The 18,611-nt window shown below is 47.3% G+C and overlaps 2 protein-coding genes across 4 annotated transcripts in view; both read right to left on the bottom strand.

Annotated features, from left to right (window-relative positions):
• PDGFRL (platelet derived growth factor receptor like) overlaps positions 1-1,537 on the bottom strand; it is a 36,705-nt gene extending 35,168 nt beyond the window's left edge. Inside the window, exon 1 of one of the 2 annotated variants that reach the window (XM_036011690.1) lies at positions 1,259-1,537. In XM_036011690.1, coding sequence (XP_035867583.1) covers positions 1,259-1,313 — 55 coding nt within the window. In that variant the 5' untranslated portion in view covers positions 1,314-1,537. The remainder of the gene's footprint in view (positions 1-1,258) is intronic. The other variant, XM_028526822.2, reaches the window with a different exon arrangement.
• An 8,263-nt stretch (positions 1,538-9,800) lies between these two features.
• SLC7A2 (solute carrier family 7 member 2) overlaps positions 9,801-18,611 on the bottom strand; it is a 57,035-nt gene continuing 48,224 nt past the window's right edge. Inside the window, exons 9-12 of one of the 2 annotated variants that reach the window (XM_028526963.2) lie at positions 18,048-18,253; positions 16,849-17,015; positions 15,946-16,054; positions 9,801-13,804 (exon numbers count right to left, since the gene is read on the bottom strand). In XM_028526963.2, coding sequence (XP_028382764.1) covers positions 13,608-13,804; positions 15,946-16,054; positions 16,849-17,015; positions 18,048-18,253 — 679 coding nt within the window. In that variant the 3' untranslated portion in view covers positions 9,801-13,607. The remainder of the gene's footprint in view (positions 13,805-15,945; positions 16,055-16,848; positions 17,016-18,047; positions 18,254-18,611) is intronic. The other variant, XM_028526965.2, reaches the window with a different exon arrangement.

The raw sequence follows: 18,611 nt of genomic DNA, 5'->3' as shown, positions 1-18,611 counted from the left end.
TTTGACAACATGAGCTCCTGCCAGCTCTGGGCAAAGAGTACCTGCTTACTACCCAGCCCCCGGGAGAAACACTCCCTACATTTTTTTTCAGCAAGACGCCAGGCTTGAGGATCCTCATGCTCAACTTCAAGTCCCGCAACCACCATGAACTTCACAATCTAGAAGGTGGTATTTTTTTTTTTTTTTTTTGGCAAACGCTTCTGGTTTCATGGGAAAGAAAGGAGCTGGTCAGGACTGAGCAGTGGATAAAATGTGAGCCAGGTTGAGCTGGCTCCAGTGTGAGGTTGCATAATAGCAAAAGCTGCTTTTCAACCAAAACTAAGCGAAAGCTGTGGCTATAGCTGAGGAATTCCAAGGGAGGGTTCAGGATGCCAGGATGCCCCCAGATGCAAAATGCGCTGTACAAATAATACCAGTCGAATAAATAATGGAGCCAGCAGGACAAGTAAACGCTAACAGTAATATGGATATAACATAGACATAAACAACACCTTCAAACACACATAAAAATAAAGCCTGACCCTCTGGTTGTGAGTCTCCAAAACAGGGTGGGCCCAGGACCAGCACACTTTGGAAAAAGTAGAGTCACAAGAGTCCCTTGTGCTGCGCAAACACGCATTTTCCTGTTTTCCCATCCACTCAGTTCAGAAGTATAATCAACAGCTGTGGGGTTCTCATTCCTTTTGAGGTTTAAATCCATAGAAATATCTGGTCTAAGACTTAGGAATATCTTGCAGGATTCAAGCCCTAGGTGGTACAGGAAATAAACCCGGGAGGGTTTATGTGGCTAGGAGGAAGACACTTGGAATTTTGCAAAAGAATCAGCAATCGCCTTGCTCAGGTGGCAGCCACCCTCCAAGGCACAGATCCCAGAGCGAACGCGGAGGCTCCGAGGTGGAAGCCGGCCACCGTTCCGCGCCACCTCCCAGACCGACACGTTGACACTGGGGGCTGGACCAGGCGCTGGCTGGAGATGCTCCGTTTGCCCGCCAAAGGCTTTCTGGGAGCGCTGGAGCGTTCCTGCTGGGGAGCTCAGAGTCGGGGTAGCAGCCACCGTCCCAGGGCACCCAGAGGAGGTGGCGAGAGGGAGATATGGAGACCCTACTAGGAGGGGCAGGTGCACGCGGCAGGGAGTGGCGCCAGCGCGGAGCCCCGGAAGGTCAGGAGTTGCGGAAAGAGCTGGCTGGAGGTCTAATGTCAGGGGATCCCAGCTACAGTAGGGGCACGAACTTGTAACCCCGCACTCTGAGGCACTCACCATCCTCTAGCGCTTCGTGCACGAGCAGAAGACCAAGCAGCAGCCAAACGTTCATCTTCAGGGCGAAGGGTCGGGGCAAAGGTGCTGGGAAAAGCGGATCCAAGGCGCGCGGACAGCACAGGGCGAGGGCGAGGGCGAGGGCGAGGGCGGGGGCGCGGGCAGGGGCGCAGGGGGTGGCGGCGGGCGAGGGGCGCCGCCTCGGGGCGGGAGCCGCGGCGGGTCGGGGCGGGCGCCTGGGACGCCACAGCTGGAGGATTCAGTTTCACGAGGAACACAGTTTTGGGAAAAACTTTTGGGATTTTTTTTTTTTTTTTTAATTCTGTGTAATGTGTCCTCTCCTGCCCCCTGGCGGAGCAGTGAAGCACAGCGCTTTTTCCTGCGAGGGGAAGAAGAGCTAAGGGCGAAAAAAGGATGGCCAAATCCTCCTGTTTCATCAAAAAGGCTTTTTTTCTCAAGTTTACCAACTCCAAGAAGGCCCAGCGAAATTCTGCGGGTACCTTAGAGGGCCAGATGTAACCATAATGGTTGAAATGTCTCCCGACATTTCAGCTCAGGCAGAGCCTTAATGGTCTGTAGAAAGTGCGCCCTATTTCATTCCCAGAAGGTCTGTCACCTGTGTTCACTGACAAGCCCCTCACCCTCAGTTGCTCTTGAGGGCTGTGCGGGGGAGCAGACCCACGCAACAGCATCAGCGCTGCCCTGCCCCCAACATCCTGACCCCTCCCCCTCCCCCCACACCTCTTCTGAGTTAGGGTCGGAGCTCTGGGCTTCTCAGTGTAACATCTATTTTCTGCCAGGAGGTTTCTCGGTTCCAGCGCATTCTTCCCCTCTCACCCTTCTGTGTGCTTATCGTGAAGCGCGCTGAGGAGGTGATTAAGGTGAAAAGGAAGAAGCATTGCAAACCAAAATATAATTAAATGCTAAGTGGTGCGGTACATGCTGTGAATATTGCAGAGGTTCAGAGAGACGAGTTGAGGCGAGAGGAGTGAGGGGAAACCACCGAAGGGTCAGGCTTGAGTCTGGAGACCAGGGCGAGGTGGTGGGGCGCAGAGGAGTGCGTCCTCCCTGTTGCTTGGCCATCCCCTAGGGGAGCATGGACTAAGGAGCAAAGCAGAAACTGGCTCAGCCGCTTTCCCTGGCCAGATTGGAAGGGCAGATTCACGGGGGAAGTCACGTGGGAGATGAGACTGAACCGACAGTCTGGGGCTGTGGGCGGTGGGGCTGTGGTCGGGTAGAGGACTTAGGCATCCGGGGGCCTCTCTGCAGAGAGCCGTCATAGGTTTCTGAGCTTGCAGACTCCTAAGATCAAAGCAGTTTGCAGGTACGGGCAGGCCAGTGCATTCCCCCAGGTGGAAAGCAGAGCCTCGCTTCCAGGCTGGTTCGTTTAAACGTTCCAAGTAAAAGCAAGCATGGTGGGGAAGAACAGGAGCCCAGGGGAAGGAGTGCTGCAACGCAGAACAAACCAGTGCTTAGCAGCCACTTCATGCCTGAGGAATCAAGAATTCTATCTCCCACAGCCAGCCCTGGTCCTCGCTTCACCACTCCTAGTTTTGCAGGGGGGAGAACAGGTGCCTGGGAGTACGGAAGTGCAAGGTTCAAGTCCTGTCACTGCCACTGGCTCTCAACAACTCCCCAGACTCACCTGTGCTCCCTAGGTGTTTATTATGGGTTCATTGTTATGGATGCAAAGGTTAAGACATCATTCCTCCTGTTGAGGAGTGGACACTGGCCTGGAGACGAGCATTTAAACTAGTCACACTCCCATGCTAGGGAGCATTCTGAGCAAAGAACTCCGGGAGCGCCCACAGGAGTGACTAACCCTGCCTGAGCTGCTCCGCACTGAGATCCCTTTTCATTCTGTCCCTCTGGGCTGCAGCCTGGGGTTCATGTCCCTGGCCTGTCTGTCCCTCTTTGCCACCATCCCTGGCCTCACTGCCCAGGCTCCCGCTGTTATCTTCCGGGATGGGGGCGTGGCCACAGCCCCCTCGTGGGTCTGTCTCCCTGCCCCTCCTTCTCGTGCCTCAACCCACTTTTTCCCAGCAATTAGATCTGTCTTCAGATGAAACTTTAAAATATCTAACCCACTGTAAACTGTGCAAAGGCTCCCCAGCAAGGCCCAGACTCCAGAGTTCACGGCCCCTGGGTGGAATCTCAATTATATTCGTTCAGTTCCTATTTCTTTCTTACTATTTAGGATGAGCACTTTATCACACTGGCCTATTTTTGAACATTCAGTTCTTTTCATTATTTTCTTAAGAGAATCTTAATATATTCTGGCTGGTAAGCTCTTGGGTGTCACACATACGTCAGCCATTTCCTTCCCGTCTTGCTCCTGTCTTCGTTTTGCTAACGATGCTTTCCTTCAAGCAATTACAAGTGCTTATGTAATTATTGGCTTTTCAATAAATTTCCTTCATGGCTTCTGGGTTTTATGCTCCCTTTGGTAGGCCTTCTCTGCCTCAGATTATAAAACTATTTTATATTTGCATCTCTTTCGTAATTTTGTTGTTCATGTTTAGCCTTTAAATACATCTCTCTCTATATATGAGCACATTTTTCTGGTATCACAAGTTAGACATCTAATTTTATTGTCTGGTTGGATGGTCGTTCTCACACTGTCCGTTGTTAAGGGATTGGTGCTTTCTCCATCTTTTTGAATTGACTTTTAGTGTGTACTAAATTGCATATGTGGATGGGTCTGTTTGTGTCTCTCTTGTTGTATTGATCTCTTTATCTATCCCTGTAGAAACACCACACTGCATTAATTGGTACCGATTTATGGTACATTTTCTTATTTGTCTGGGTGAGGGTGCCACCGTCACTGTTCTTCTGTTGGTCATCATTGTAAACTTCCTTTTCCAGGTGAAGTTTGGAATCAGCTTGTCAATCTCTGTAAAAGCCACATTATGTTTTGATTACAATTGCATTGAATTTGTGTTTTGTTGAAGAGTGGATGTATTTACAATATTGAGTCTTCGAATCCAAGAAAGTTATGTTATATAGTTTTGTGTCTAGTCTAGTCTACTTGTATGTTCCCATTGTATTTGATACTTGGTAAATGCTGGTATTAGGACCACAATTTTGGAGTTCTGCATTTCCAAGCCTCTTTTATGTCAAATACCCATTAGCTAAATGTAGGCTATGTGATATGGATGTTGTGTGTGTGTATAGTTCTGTGTAGTTACATATTTTCCCCATGTATGTCTTCCTTGTTACTTGTTAGGCTTATTTCTTATTTTTGCCAGATTATTTATTTGTTTTGCTATGAATGACATTTCCCCCATTACACTTTCACATTGGGTCAGTGATATATAGAAAATAATTTCGGAATTTTACCTCCCAAGCCTCTTCTATATCATGTACACTTTAGCTACATTTAGGTATCTCAACTATCCTAGGTTTGTGTTATAGGCTGAATTACCCCCTGGCCCCAATTTAAATGATGAAGTCCCAACCTCCGAGATGTGACCACATTGGGAACTAGGGTCTTTAAAGAGCTGATTAATTAAAACGAGGTTATGAGAGAGGGCCCTAATCCAATCTGACCGGTGTCCCTGGAAGTTAGAAGAGGACACTTGGACACGGACACGGGCCCAGTGGGAAGCTCTTGTGAAGATTTGGGGAGAAATTGACCACTTAGGAGCCAAGGACACAAGCCACAAAAGACACAACCCTGCTGACAACCGAATCTTGGGCTTCCAGCTTCCAGAACCGTGAGAACACAGTTCCGTTGTTCAGGCCTCGCTGCCCGAAGGCCATCACTGCGGCAGCCCTGCGGGGCGATCCCGGTCGGCCAGGATGGGGGCAAGGGTCACAGGAAATGCAGGGGCTTCCCAAGGCGTGAAACAGCCTAGATTCGTGATGTCTCTGAGTTTGAAAAATAACACTGCCAACTCGTATTTTTTGTAGGTTCTGTTTCACTGTGAAACCCCATTTGCTTTGTCTCTAGGGTAAGAAAGAATTTTATTATTGGAATCTCTGTTTATGTTGATCTATTCCATTCTTTCTCCAACCATGGCTATAATATCGGCCAATTAAAATACGCCTTGTCTTACAGGTCAAAGTCGAATACGACTTGAAGCCTGGATTCCTAAGGCATGATTAATGTTTGTATGTTTGTGTCTTCTGTATTAAATTTATTGGGGTGACATTGATACATAAAATTATACAGGTTTCAAGCGTACGATTCTATGATCCATCGCCTGTGTACTGCACTGTGTGTTTGCCACCCCAGACCAAGTCTTCTATCACCATGGAATTGACTCCTTGATGCTCTGCTACCCTGCAACCTCCTTCCCTCTGGTGACCACCATCCTGTTGTCCGTGCAGTTTTTGGATGATGTCTTGAGGTTTTAGATAAATGATTATATTACCTGCAAAACCTGTGTTTTCTTTATTAACAGTTGCCCGTCCACTCCCTCCACCCATTCCTGCATTAATCAGCATTTAGTGTGTGGGATCCACTGACCTTGGACCTCGAGGAGCACAGAGTGTCTTGGGGATGGCACTGGCCAAGGGTCCAAGCTTCCCTGAATCAACGGCTCTTTCCTGATACAGAAAGGGAGGAGGCTGAGAAAAAAACAGAAAGAGCCTTTTAAATGCAGTGTCCAGGGAACCACTGTCACCCTCGGGAAGGCACGGCATCATCTGAGCGACCGTGCATCGCCACCTTCCTCTGAAGAGCACAGCCAGCAGCCCTGGGCGGCGCCTTAGCCAACGCAGAGCTGGAGAGGAGCAGCGTGGCGGAGGGGAGAAACAGGAGTCAGGAAATAGAAGCGAGAGAGAAGTGAGCATAATCCCGGGGTGCAAACAGATGCCCCTGCCGATGTAGGTCTATAAAAAGACCAATTTCCTTCGCTGTTCTTCAGAAGCACAAGTTGCTACACAGTGAGTCTCTGGTGAATGGTGGTCAGCAGCAGCAGCAGCAGCAGCTCTGACGGCTCCCAGTGCTTCCGCCACGGTCTCCTCGTTTGTGGATTATTTTACATGCAGCTCTTCCACTAAACCTTTTATGAATGGTCGTGAAAACTACTCTGTCTTGAAAAATCATCCTACTCCTCGGCTCCTTTTACCTTTTTATCCCCCTTCAAAGTGGCGAATGACATCAGGAATTCGTTAGGTAAGCCGAAAAAGAAAAAGAAAAAAGAAACCGCCTATATTTGGGACATCTCCTCCCTACCACCCCCAACACACCCTCCCAACCTCTCTTAGTTAACTGCGGAAATACAAGCAATATTTTTAAAATTAATGTTTCAAGGTTGTAGCCAGTGCTAACTGCAGCTGTTTTAAACACTCTCACTCTGACAGAAACGCCAGACATTTCTGGTGCTCCCAGGCCGGGTCATCAGGGGACACCGCAGGGCAGGGCAGGGACCTCAGAACCTTGGTCCCCTTCAAACAGCTGGGGCGAAAGAGATGACCCTCCCGGCACCAGGAGGCAGCATACTGTAAAGGTGTGTCACCTGTCGGTTAGTTAGAAGAACCTCTGAGGCTTGGGGACAGAAGGGCAACTCGAAGCTACAGTGTAAATGACTTCAAACCAACACCCTCTCCTTCCTTTGCTTTTTCTTAACAGTGTCTCTCCTTCCCGCTTCCAACATCCGCGCCTATTTGCTTTTCCTGCTTATGGGCTCTCAACGCTCCCTTTTTGAAAAGCATCTTCTCTTAGTCATTGACAACGTGATGCCAACTTAAGTCAATGTTTCAGTTCCAAAGCACTGGACTGTGGGTCTGATTTCTACCAAGGTGATGAGACCCTCGGCCTTTGCGTGGAGAAACCTCTGGCACCCTTGAGCCAATGGGAAAGATAATGGAGACCCGGTGGCTCAGCCATTGGGAAACCCCAGAACCTGCACCATGAGAGTGCAGCAGTACTTGTGGATCCAAGACCCAGAGCGCAGAAACCAGCTCGGTCCCTGTGGTGGGACTGTGAGCGCACCCCGAGCTGTGTCACATTCCTGGGTAGTGCAGCCGGTCTCGTGTTTTCCTCTTCATGTTGACCGCTCTGGTCTGAGCAGAGAGTCACAGGGGCCCCCTTCACCAGGATTTATGACATCTGACATCTCTGGTATCTAAAAGTATTTAAGAGTTGGCTCTGAATCTGTTACTAAACTGGCTCAAGTAAGTAAATCAGCTATGAGCTGCGTTTACTTTGAGGTAGTTCGTCCCATACTTTGGCCCTGCTTTGAGATAATGTGATCATGGGTGAGTTTGTACGCCTACGAGAATTTTTGGAGATGTTTTTATGGGACGAATGACATGAACCACTCCGTCCACACAGACGGATGGAGACCTGCCAGCACAATCAGACCTCCGTGGGCCTTAGCCTGGGAAGGCAGCCTCTCTGTGGCCGTGTTTGAAGAACGCGAAGGTGTCCCGTCTCCAGGGGTTCCTGAGTAGACCCACGGCCCGACACAGCTCCTGGGACATCACTTTTTTCATATGATCACATGGCACCAGAGCAGAGGTGGGCCATGAAAACCCAGTAGCAGTCCTAATCAACCATTAGACAGATGAGGTTTTAGGCTTCTACTTGGGAAATACTTCACTGTTTCAGCTTGGTTTTCCATGCTGGCTTCCTTGATATTAAAGTTTTAAAATTCAACCCGGTGTTCGCTCCAATTCACTAGAATCGATAGGAATTCAGTGTATATATGTACGTAAAGACATTCCAAAATCAAACACGCTCCTTCAAGGGGGTTGCGATTTTAAATAACGTGAGCCATGTCAGGGAACATTTTGACTCCTCCTCCCCAGAGGGGAAAGAGTGACGGGGGTAGGTATTTATTCACCATATGGTAAAACTGTTTCTTAGTTACACACAACTAATCAGCCGTCATCACAGGCTACGATTTGGTTGGGGAGGAACACACTGGGAACCTTCCCACAGACAGAAGCGATTATGGACCAAAGAGATCGGTCCATTCAATGGTGGTCCAAGTGGCGGGACCTCGGACGTGCGTGGCCCTGGGGTGGCGTGCTTCCATGTTTTGTGGACTGTGTCCTGAGGGTCGAGGATATGTGACACATCTCTTTTACCTTCTCGCACTTGGTTAGTCGCAGGCTAACCAGGTGAGTATCCTTAACCATAAAGCTTTTTCAACTTAGGTTGTGCTATATTTTCTGAGCTTTCAAGTTTCCCAAATGAAAGAAGCAGTTTAAATGAGGTTTGTGCAAAATGTATACTTCAGTACGTGTGATACACAGGCACGCGACACTATTTTACAAGTTGTATTAAAATTTATTTAAAAAATACACGGTCACATTAGAAAGCCTATTTTACAGTGGTAAAGCAGCAACAGTTTTTATTTATTACAAATTCTAAAAAATAATCCAACTGTATAAGTAAAAAGGAACATTGATTATCATTAAAAACATTTAAATGTAAAATTACCTACTACACAAAAAAATCTTAACATTCGCGCAAGTCCAATGTCTCTGTTGGTTTTTACAGGCAGAATTCCCGTAGGGTTTTGGGCTCTGTGGACAGTTTCTATTGAGTACTATGGAGTACAGTAACAAAAGAAAGCAGTAAGACAACTTAGCGCCCCTAGTGGACACCAAAGGTGAAGAGCCTGTCAGCCAGGCATGGGCCAGGGACTCTTGCCCTGTCGGTGGTGATACGAGGTTCCTTCCCCACCAAGGCTGTCAGTGGGGCGACAGGGACGGTTGGGAAGCCAGGCCCCTTGGTGCCGGTTCCAGGGGGCAGCCATCCCTTCCAGGAGACCCAGAGCTTCCTCTGTCCTGGTCATTCACCTTGGTGGACTCATGGGACATTTGGAACTGACATTAAGGACCCCAAACTACCTTATTGCATGTGAGGGCTTTTACTTCATGTCCTCCCAATACCCTAAGACCCCACCCAACATGGGTAGCTACGGATGCTCGCCCTTTGCAGGCTGCCCGACCCTGGAACCAGCACAGGGTCCTGGTTGATGACCCCCAATGAGGCCCCAGTGGTCAGCGAACGCTTCTGGAGGCCAGAGATTGTGGCAGTGGCTTCGGCTGTAGTGAATAAAAACTAAGTGTAGCGCTGCCAGCAAATAGGGTTGCCAGCTTGGTTGAGCCATAACAAAATGCCTTTGAAATCAGTTTGACTAAACTGTGTACAAACAAACAATAATGAATGTTACAAAAACCAACAACCAAACTAACAACCACAACAGTAACAGCGACGGCCTCTCAAAACCCAGAGAACAGAAAGCCATTAAAACGTGTTTAAACATAATTACACAAGGAGGAAAGAATAGACAGCGGAACAAAAGCCTTACTTTCCAATCTACATGGAAAAACGAGCTGGGCTGGTGATTGGCACTACATGAACTTCGGCACTTTTTCCCTTGACAATTTAGGACATGTTAAGAGATATCTGAGAGAGCCTTAAGTAGAACATATACCGAGAAGGCACTTTTTGCTTTGGCACTAGTACTAGTAAAGTTAAACAGGTAATCCCCCCCGCCTCAAATTCACACTAATCGTGTGGATTTTAATACTCCATGATGTATGATCTAATCCCTTAAAATTCAGTGAAAATTGTATTTAGGGTGTTCACGGGAAGCCCACCAGCAGAAATCAAGCAGGGAACATCGTGAGTGACATCGCAGGGGTGGGAGGGGGTTGGAATCTGGGCTCGACAATGTGCTGGAGTTGTGATGTCGGGACAGGCCCGATCAATCGATCGATCGAACAGGGCAGGAGCTAAGGCTGACCTGCTCTGACCTGCTCCCTGTGGCACTGGGGTTGGGGGGTGGGGGGGGGAGTGACTGCTTTCCCTCATTCTCCTGGCTAGGCATTCAAGTAAGTTTAGAAAATAATTTGGTAAATATAGACTCCAATTCAACATATTGTAACAATTAACTGCATATTTTAAATATTTAAAATGTAAAAACTGAACTTGAGGAATCTGTTGTTAAATTTCTTTGAAGATACAGTAAATGGTTCCAGTAGATTTTTTAAGTGGCACAGAATATAAAATTCAAAAATTTCTCATAAAAAAAAATTCTAAAAACCTTTATTTAGAAAAATTGAGAGAGGCTCTTATCTTTTAAGGGAAAATAATTCTGAAACAAATATTTTTCATCAACTATGGTTAATAATAGTAAAGTATTATATATATATATCAACATGAGTTTTGCTTTAATGTATATATCCCAGATGAAGTCTTAGTCTTAATTTTCCTGATATCTATGTTTTGGAAAATGTGAATATGTAATAATCTATTAAGCTCAAATATAAGTTTTCTCATAAATAATTTTTAAACTTGAATTTGCACAATACCTTGCTAAATGTAAGGTAGAATAGCTTTTATATAGTTATTCACAAACCATCTTCTCTTTTAAAAGAGCATCAAATAAAAGTGCCATTATAAGAAGTTTCTCACTGAAAATGTTATAAAACCATATTTCCTAGTACAAAAAAAGTAATTTAAGCTGTTGTTATGCAATCACAATGAGGAGAATATGTTTATGTATTTTTTTAATTTCTGGAGAGAACTTTACATAGGTGTCATTAATTTAAAAAAAAAACATCTTGGTATTCCTAAGAAAGTAAAAACAGCATTTTGTTCCAAAGGTAAAGAATTCCAGTGTGGGAATAGGGAAGGGGCAGTACCGGCTTTTTCCGGACGGGCTGAGACCGAGATGCCAAGCAGGTGGCACAGAGACCAGTCAACAGGACCCCGAATGTCCCCACCCCCACTTCAGACCAGAAAGCACCTGTTACAATGTACTAGAGTTTAGGGATTTCATATTAGAAACATTATAAATACAGCTTTCTTGAAGAACCTACCTATAGAAAATATCGTATATATAAAATTACTATGTATTTCAAAATACGTTAAAACCTAAAAATTTTATATAAGCGTACCTTTCAATACAAAACACTGTATTATCTCTACATCAGCTGGGTTTTTTTTTAAATCCACACAATGGTATTATTTCCAAAGCTCATCTTAAACCCAACCGACTTTTACACTGACAGTTGAAATACACTGACATACACGTATATATATAATATATACACACTCACATAGACAGACATTTGAGTCTTCACAGAGAAAAAGCGGTCACTGACAAAGCGTCTTTTCATAGATCTGTTTGCAAAGTGTTTCAACGTGGAAAAATACCTTTTCAACTAAACTCTGCTCCTAACTGAACACAGTGGGCATAGTAATTTTAGCTGCCTGTCACATTCTAAATGAGCTTCTTGATTTTGTTACGATAAGAGAGTTAAGTACGTGTACGAAATTCCTGGAGTTCCCCGGTGAAGGGCCTATTCTAGACTGACAATGGAATAAAAGCAGGCCATGGGGCCCAGCTCTGACAGCCAGGGCTCAGGAGCACGCCTGCAGCCCTTACTCATGTCCTCCACTCCCCGCCTGCCTAACTCTTCGTCTCCGGGGAGACAAGCAGCTTGGGCGAGAGTGCTGGGCCTCCGACGTTACCATGTTCCCCCCGAGCCTGTGGAATGTCAGTTCTTAGTTCTGTGTCAGGGCTGCTAAGGCTCTAGCAGCCAGGGAGCCAGGCTTTCTACCTGTCCGTTTGATGTTGAGTCACTATAAACTCGTGGTTAGACCATTCAGTTGCAACTTGCTTCTTAATGCAGCAATGAAATAATGGATCTCTTAGAAGAGCTGACGGAAATGTTTTCCTTGTTCTGGGATTCAGCTGGTCAACCGGTGTGCTTGGCAACACTTGTCCTGGGAATGTAACCTGTGTACACCTAAGTGCTGAGCCTCCAGCTTCATCTAGTGGACCACTTAAGGATTTGTAACAAATAGATAGTTCATGAGAAGCAAACCACACTGCAGATAAATAGTCCACTCTTAGGGAACCCTACCAAGTAACACACAGTAATTAGTAGAATTCTACATCTACAAATTATTTAGTTGTATAAAGGTTACTGTGTTCCTACAGCTTTCATTTGGTTAATTCTTTAGCTTAGAGTTTTATATAATCATGTATTTAACCGCAATATTTTATTCCCCAACCACTGATGGGTTATTATAGAATATTGGAGCTCATATGAATAGCTTTAGTGTGGCCATTTAAAAATAAGTGAGATTATAAGTGCTAAACTATTATGGAATGAAGGATGAAAAACATCCCTAAATGTTTGCAAAAGAAACAGTCAAATTAGATCTAAACCCCATGAACTGAGCCAAATGCCCTTTAATATTTGAATAGGCACTTCAAAATTAGAACAAGGAAATTTTCCCTTCTGATATCCCTTCATTAATTCTGTTTTTGCACATAGTAAGGGGAGAATTTGCATCTGTAACCCCTCGTATCTTGGACAAGACAAAATGAGAATCAAAACGGAAGAGTGAATTCTTTGTCTGACAAGGTTAAAGACCCTGAACTGTGATTGGTTAGTAAGTAATGGAAAAAGTATGAATCACCCCACCAGCTGCGCGATGTGGAGACTCTACTGGCTGATTGTAAGTGACTTTCAAAACAAGGATGCTTGGTAGCTACTTTTCCAAGCATGTGTCTAACTCTGACTTTCCAACACATCCTCACCATTGCTACTTACGCTGGCATGGGGACCACATTCTCTCATCAAGGGTTTTGAGGACATCACACTCCCTGCCTCAGCCCCTGACTGGGGGGAGGGGGCATGTCCCTCACGGCAGGGGAAAGCCTAGGTGGAAGGACCACTGCGCTCAGAGAAGACAGCAGTTCCAAGGGGCGCCCCCTGGTGACAGAGAAGGTCACGCCTCCGTGCGCAGCAAGGCAGCTGCAAACACTCCTACTGGCTCAAGTTTCAGCAAACTGCCACACCTTGCAGAAGAAAACTCTGTACTAAACCCACTGTTGGCTTTGTAAGTTATAGAAAAAGGCTCATTTCTTATCCCTTCCTGTTACTCCTGACCAGTGACAGACACCCAGGTGAGTAACTGCATGTGTAGCACGCTCTAAGTGGACATTAATGGAATCTAACGAGGAGCAAGTTATTTCCCTAGCAATACCAAGCACACACAAAACACTTGTCTACGTGGTGATAACCTGCATTTCAGTATGTGCAGTATATGACACCAGTTCAAGACAAACACTGGAAACATGTAATGCCATAATAGCAAAATACAGACAACTTTTAACACTTGTATTCCCTGACACACACACCACACACACACATACATTATTTGGGAGATACTCAGCACTAGGAGAGAGCTCAGGTTTCCCCAGGTACGTGATTCACTACCTGAGGAGGTGCTGTCCAGGTGAGTATAAATTAGGGGGAACCAGGTCTGTAGCAAGCCCGTGACAAGCCAGCACGGCGCTGCTGCCCTGTCCGGGTTACTCAGTGGGGGATGTGCACGTTAAGACTGCGGACTCCGCTCCAGCGAGCATTAGCACTCGCTCGTCTTCTCGCTGAGCACGAAAGGTAAACTGAGGTTCCTCTGGTGGTGGTCATGCACCGGGAAGGCGGATTTCTCTCCCGTTGCTGCATTCACGGTGTCTGAATACGAGTCTTCATCATCATCGTCGTCCCTCGGATTGCTCTCCAGGCTGTGTCTAATGCCGTAAGTGAAGTAAATCAGGAAACCTGTCGGAGAAGAGAAGGGCAGCGTGTTAGGCGGGTCAGGAGATCACTGCTGGGGCATGAGAACTTAGTACAAAGGCAGAGGGCTCTCTGCCGTCTCTCTCTGTGCTACCTCGGAAGCCTTGGGCGCAAGTGCGGCACCCCCACGGGAGGGCCTTGTTCAACGTTTTCCGGGGAGAATGCACATCTCCATTTTTAACACCCAATCTTCACAGAATGTAGGGTTCTCTCAGTAAGTGCTTTTCAGGTGTTTATGTAGGAAAAAGAATATTTATTTTCTCAAAACTCGATGCTACACTTTAAACAAAGGGACAGATGGGGCAAAGTCTCACATTACACCCCAAACACAAGGGGTGAATTATTAGGGTCACCGTCAGCTAGTCTGGGACACGCGCCCTGTGCACACAAAGGGGACACGGGCGTCTCGTGCATGGGTTACTGTCCCCAGGACAGGCCGGGTCCCTGGGTCCAAAGCAACCGTGTGCTGACAGCCGTGCTGATGGGGATTAGGAAGAAAGGTTTTAAGTGCCCTTACAAAAATAGTGTATTGCTAATTTATATAGGGGCATTTTGCTGGGTTTCAGTTATTTTTAAAGACTGGTTGAGAGTTGTGTAAGACGCATTTTAGTTTTCCCCTTTAAAGATAATGGGAAGCAGCCTTCCAATGAGCATTTTGGCATGTCTGCTCATCAGGAATGATTCTGGTTCCTCTCCGGTTCTCAGAGGCGTGAAGACCCAGCCCTCCCTGCTCTCAAATAAAGGTACTACTGTCGCCCTGTTACAAGGAACTGGAGGCTCAAAGCCAGGGAGGTAACTCGTTCTAGGTCACCCAGCTAATCAGTGGCGGAGCTAGATTCAAATACAGAGAGTCTGGCTCCGTAATTGTCGCTTTGATCCAAGACAAAGTATGTTAAGCCACAAGGAGCTGCAATTGGAGGAAAGAAGCAGCGGTTTTTGGAAAGGCAGGACACGTGGAGAAGCCTCCACCAGATTAGAAAGAGAGGCTTCTGGGCTTTGACCGGGGGAGTGAGCTTTCCAGTCCTGGGCCTTGGGGATGTGGCCTCAGCTTCCTGGCAGCACCTGGGGGAGGTGGCAGGACCCCAAGAACCCCTGAGGGCATAGCCCACTGGCTGGTCACTCCTCATAGGATCCTGCCCCTAAAGCACCAGACAGAGCCATCTGGACAGAAAGAGAGAACAGCCCAGTGTAACCTATGTGGATGGATGACCTTTGACCCAAGGCGCCCCCCCCCAATTCCTTGGCACTGTGTAAGATTCCCCAAATATAGGCAAAATGCCGGTGTGGGTGTGAGGGGAAGGGTAAAACTGACTGAGGTTCATTCTCCTATCAACTCAACTGGGTTTGTGACTTAAAATTAAATATACATTATTGTAATTGATAGCCAAACACCTACATACACACACAAATGTGAATTACATTTGCTCTTACCGAGCCAATGGAAGGACTGTTCAAAAAGCATAAACCCAAACTCCTCAGGCCACCAAGACCAATGCAGGTTCAATTCTTATTTCTCAGTATTTTGCCTCACATTTGTAAGGCACTTGGTGCTCAGTGCTTGAGTCACAACACGCTTAAACTCGTAATTCCTAACTCAATTACACAGAGGACACTGGAGAAGTCAAAGTGAGAAACGAGGTGGTTTAGATATACATAAGCTTACTCCTGTGAATGTTAAATCCCCTCTGAGGTTCTAATAATAACAAATTTAATATTAGAAAAGAGGGGTATTTTTGTTTTGTTTTTGTTTTGCTATTGGCTCATTCAAAATGTCTCCAAACACCCACGGGCACCCTAGGAAGAAAGAGCTTTGGGATCGGACACTTGGCGGCCGTTTGTCAGTGAGATCCTTCAACGTTCTGGGGCTTCGTTTTCTCGTCCAACAAGTTGGAGAAAATTGAACCTACACAGCTCCACAGAGTTACTGGGAGATTTGAATTTTAAAAAGGCATCTAAAAACATGTGGCAAAGTAAGCACGCAGATGTTCTCATACTTGGAAAAGGAAGGTGTGGGGGGGCAAAACCCTTTATTTCTGGGAAGGGTGGAAGGGACGCATTTCTTCCACCACAGTGCATGAAATCAGAGAGAGCCAAAGCTGAGAAAGCGGAAATACTGAAAGACCCACCGAGCGCCATCCAAATGCTGAATCGGATCCAAGTCACCGCACTCAGCTGGACCATCAGGTAGATGTTAACCAGGATGCTGAACGCTGGCAGGAATGGTAAGAAGGGGACCTACGGGGGAAAGTATCTTCTTAAACATACTCAGAATTTGAAAGCCCATTCCCCAACTTATTCGACATGGGGATAATTAGCTTGACATCCTACACATTTTCATTCTGTATCTCTAAGTTTATAGTCTTACGCAAAGGACAACCTGAACAAAAGCCCCTCTTCCAAAGAATGCTAAGGCGAGCACCACATTTTACACTATTTCCTGTGGCCCAAAGCAACAGAGGATGTATGAAGACTGCAGACACCTGCATCATCGCCAAGAAGCAACTGGCTTCAAGGGTTTGTTTAGTTCAGGTTCACAGGTGCAGTTTGGGCATCCACCCGCCATGCCTCTGTGACTCCGGATACACACAGCATCTCTGGGGATGCTTCCAGAAAGTTCTCCCCCACCTGAAACCTGCTCTGAGTTCCAATGTGACAGGTCAATTTCCTGTGCAGTGGAAGGGTTTTTGGTGGGAGTAACCTTCCTGAGAGGGTCCTGACTTTCTAAAATAAAATATTCCAGTGATGCCTTTGCTCCCGTAGATTCTTTGACAAGATGTGTGTGTGCTATTACATATAACATATTACATATTACATATAACACTGCGATAGGGGCATCCTCAAGTTTTTGAAAAGGGCAGTCACACGGCCGACGCCGACAGAGAACTTGTGACAGAAAGGAGCGTCTCAAAGAAATGTGACACTCTTGTTCATTGGTTAACTTCAGAAATGCTAAAAAAAAACCCATAAAAACTGACGTCCGAGGGAGCCTGTGCCCCATGTTTAGCGTCTCTGACCCTCACAACACGAACCATGAAGGCGACTCTGTGCTGATTCTGGGGCTGCCTCCAGATGGCGAGGACCACGGCGACGAAGAGCAGCACGAACAGCACCAGGAGAGTGAGGCTCCAGGCCTCCAGCTCGGCGATGGCCTGGACTCCGTAGGTGGTCAGAACGCTCAGGCCCAACACAAGACAGGCTGCAGAGGAAACACACCCACGGCGGGAAGTCAGCACCCACACTTCTTCGCTCAGGTGCCTCCGTCCCCAGTCCCCATACTCGGTTGAGATAAGACGCCAAGTCCTTTGCATATCTCCTCTGCCAGACACTCAGACTCTTCATGTTCAGAGTGGGCAGAAGTGGCCGATTTCACTGACTTAGGGAACGCTGCTTGCTTCCTCACCACCGGCTCCTCTTAGGAAGTCAACCTCCCCCTTGGGCACGACCCTCCTGCTTTCCCTGCCCACGTGCCACCTGGCGACTGTCTCAGACTGTAGCACGTGGACTGATGGGCCACTGTCGGGGGTCGGCATCCCCCTTTTTTCAAATGGGGAATGGCAAGGCTGTCCATGTTCAGCCGTTTAAACAAATAAAATGACCTGCATCTTTTCTCCCAGTTTCTGAGAGGGACATTGCCACCCACCCACCGACCCTACCTCTGACCCCCAGGTCTGCGTTAGGGGCCCCACCACGGTGCTCTCGGAGAAATGTGCACTTCCCCTAGCTATGCTACCAATCATCGGGTGTCATAAAGCCCAGGGGGTGCAAGGGCCAGCTCTCTTGGTATTCCAAGTGCCAGCAGAGTTCCTGGCACACAGATGATGCTCAATAAATGTCTCTGAGAATGTGAGATTACGTAACCGTGGCAGACAGCATTGTCTGTGTTGCCTCCCAGCCTCCTAGGGTCCCAGTTCCGTGACTGGCAGCTGTGCTTGGCTGGACGCTTTTACACAGGGAGTTCCCTAAGGGCTAATGAAATGTACCAACTATCTACCCCAGACACTCTCACCTTATGAATTTCTTCCTGTCTTCTTCATGTACCGAAATATGATACATTTATGCTGCTAATATATATGTCCAGTGGCCCGCTAGGTGGACACTTCAGGGCCCCAGGGAATTGCTAATCTGCTCCAGGGTGACAGGAGGCCTTTCATCCTGCATCACATTCCACCTGCTCCACCCACACACACGCCTGCCAGGGCTTTGCAACGCCGCAGGGAGGAGGACTTACCGAGGAACACCACCAGGAAGCTCACGAGAGAACCCGACTGCTGTGTGGGCAGAGCCGAGGGGCTGAAGAGGGCGGACAGGCTGAACCCCTGTCCCTGCAGCATGGTGACCTGGGACGCGCTTTCTGACTCCGCAGCGGCGCACGGTTCCAGAGCTTCTTTCTCGGGAGCATATTTGGGCTGCTCGTACGATAAGCCAGGCTGGTACCTGTCCCCAAATAAAGGTTGGTGTTCTTGATTCTCAAAGAGACACTCGGCCCCAATGCAAAGAGCTCCTGAAACTCTTAGGGAGACCTCTCATAGTGTCACAGCTCGGGCAGTAAGCCGACACTCCTCGTGGGTCCTGCCCCAGAGCTGTGAGTCCAACCACCACCCTGCTCCGCGGGATGTCTGCGGCGACTCTGAGCTCCCTCTGGTGGCTGTTTCATTAGAAACGTTGTATATGCCACGCAGAAGAGAGTCACATTTTTAAAAAGTGAGGCACCTGTGATAACAGGATGATTATTCTAAACATACCTATGTCCCAAGGAAATGCTCCCCAAAACAGCCCAGAAACTCTGGTTAAG

Source organism: Phyllostomus discolor, chromosome 11 (assembly GCF_004126475.2).
Source record: "Phyllostomus discolor isolate MPI-MPIP mPhyDis1 chromosome 11, mPhyDis1.pri.v3, whole genome shotgun sequence".
Taxonomy (NCBI): domain Eukaryota; kingdom Metazoa; phylum Chordata; class Mammalia; order Chiroptera; family Phyllostomidae; genus Phyllostomus; species Phyllostomus discolor.
This window is presented reverse-complemented; position numbering and strand designations above follow the sequence as displayed.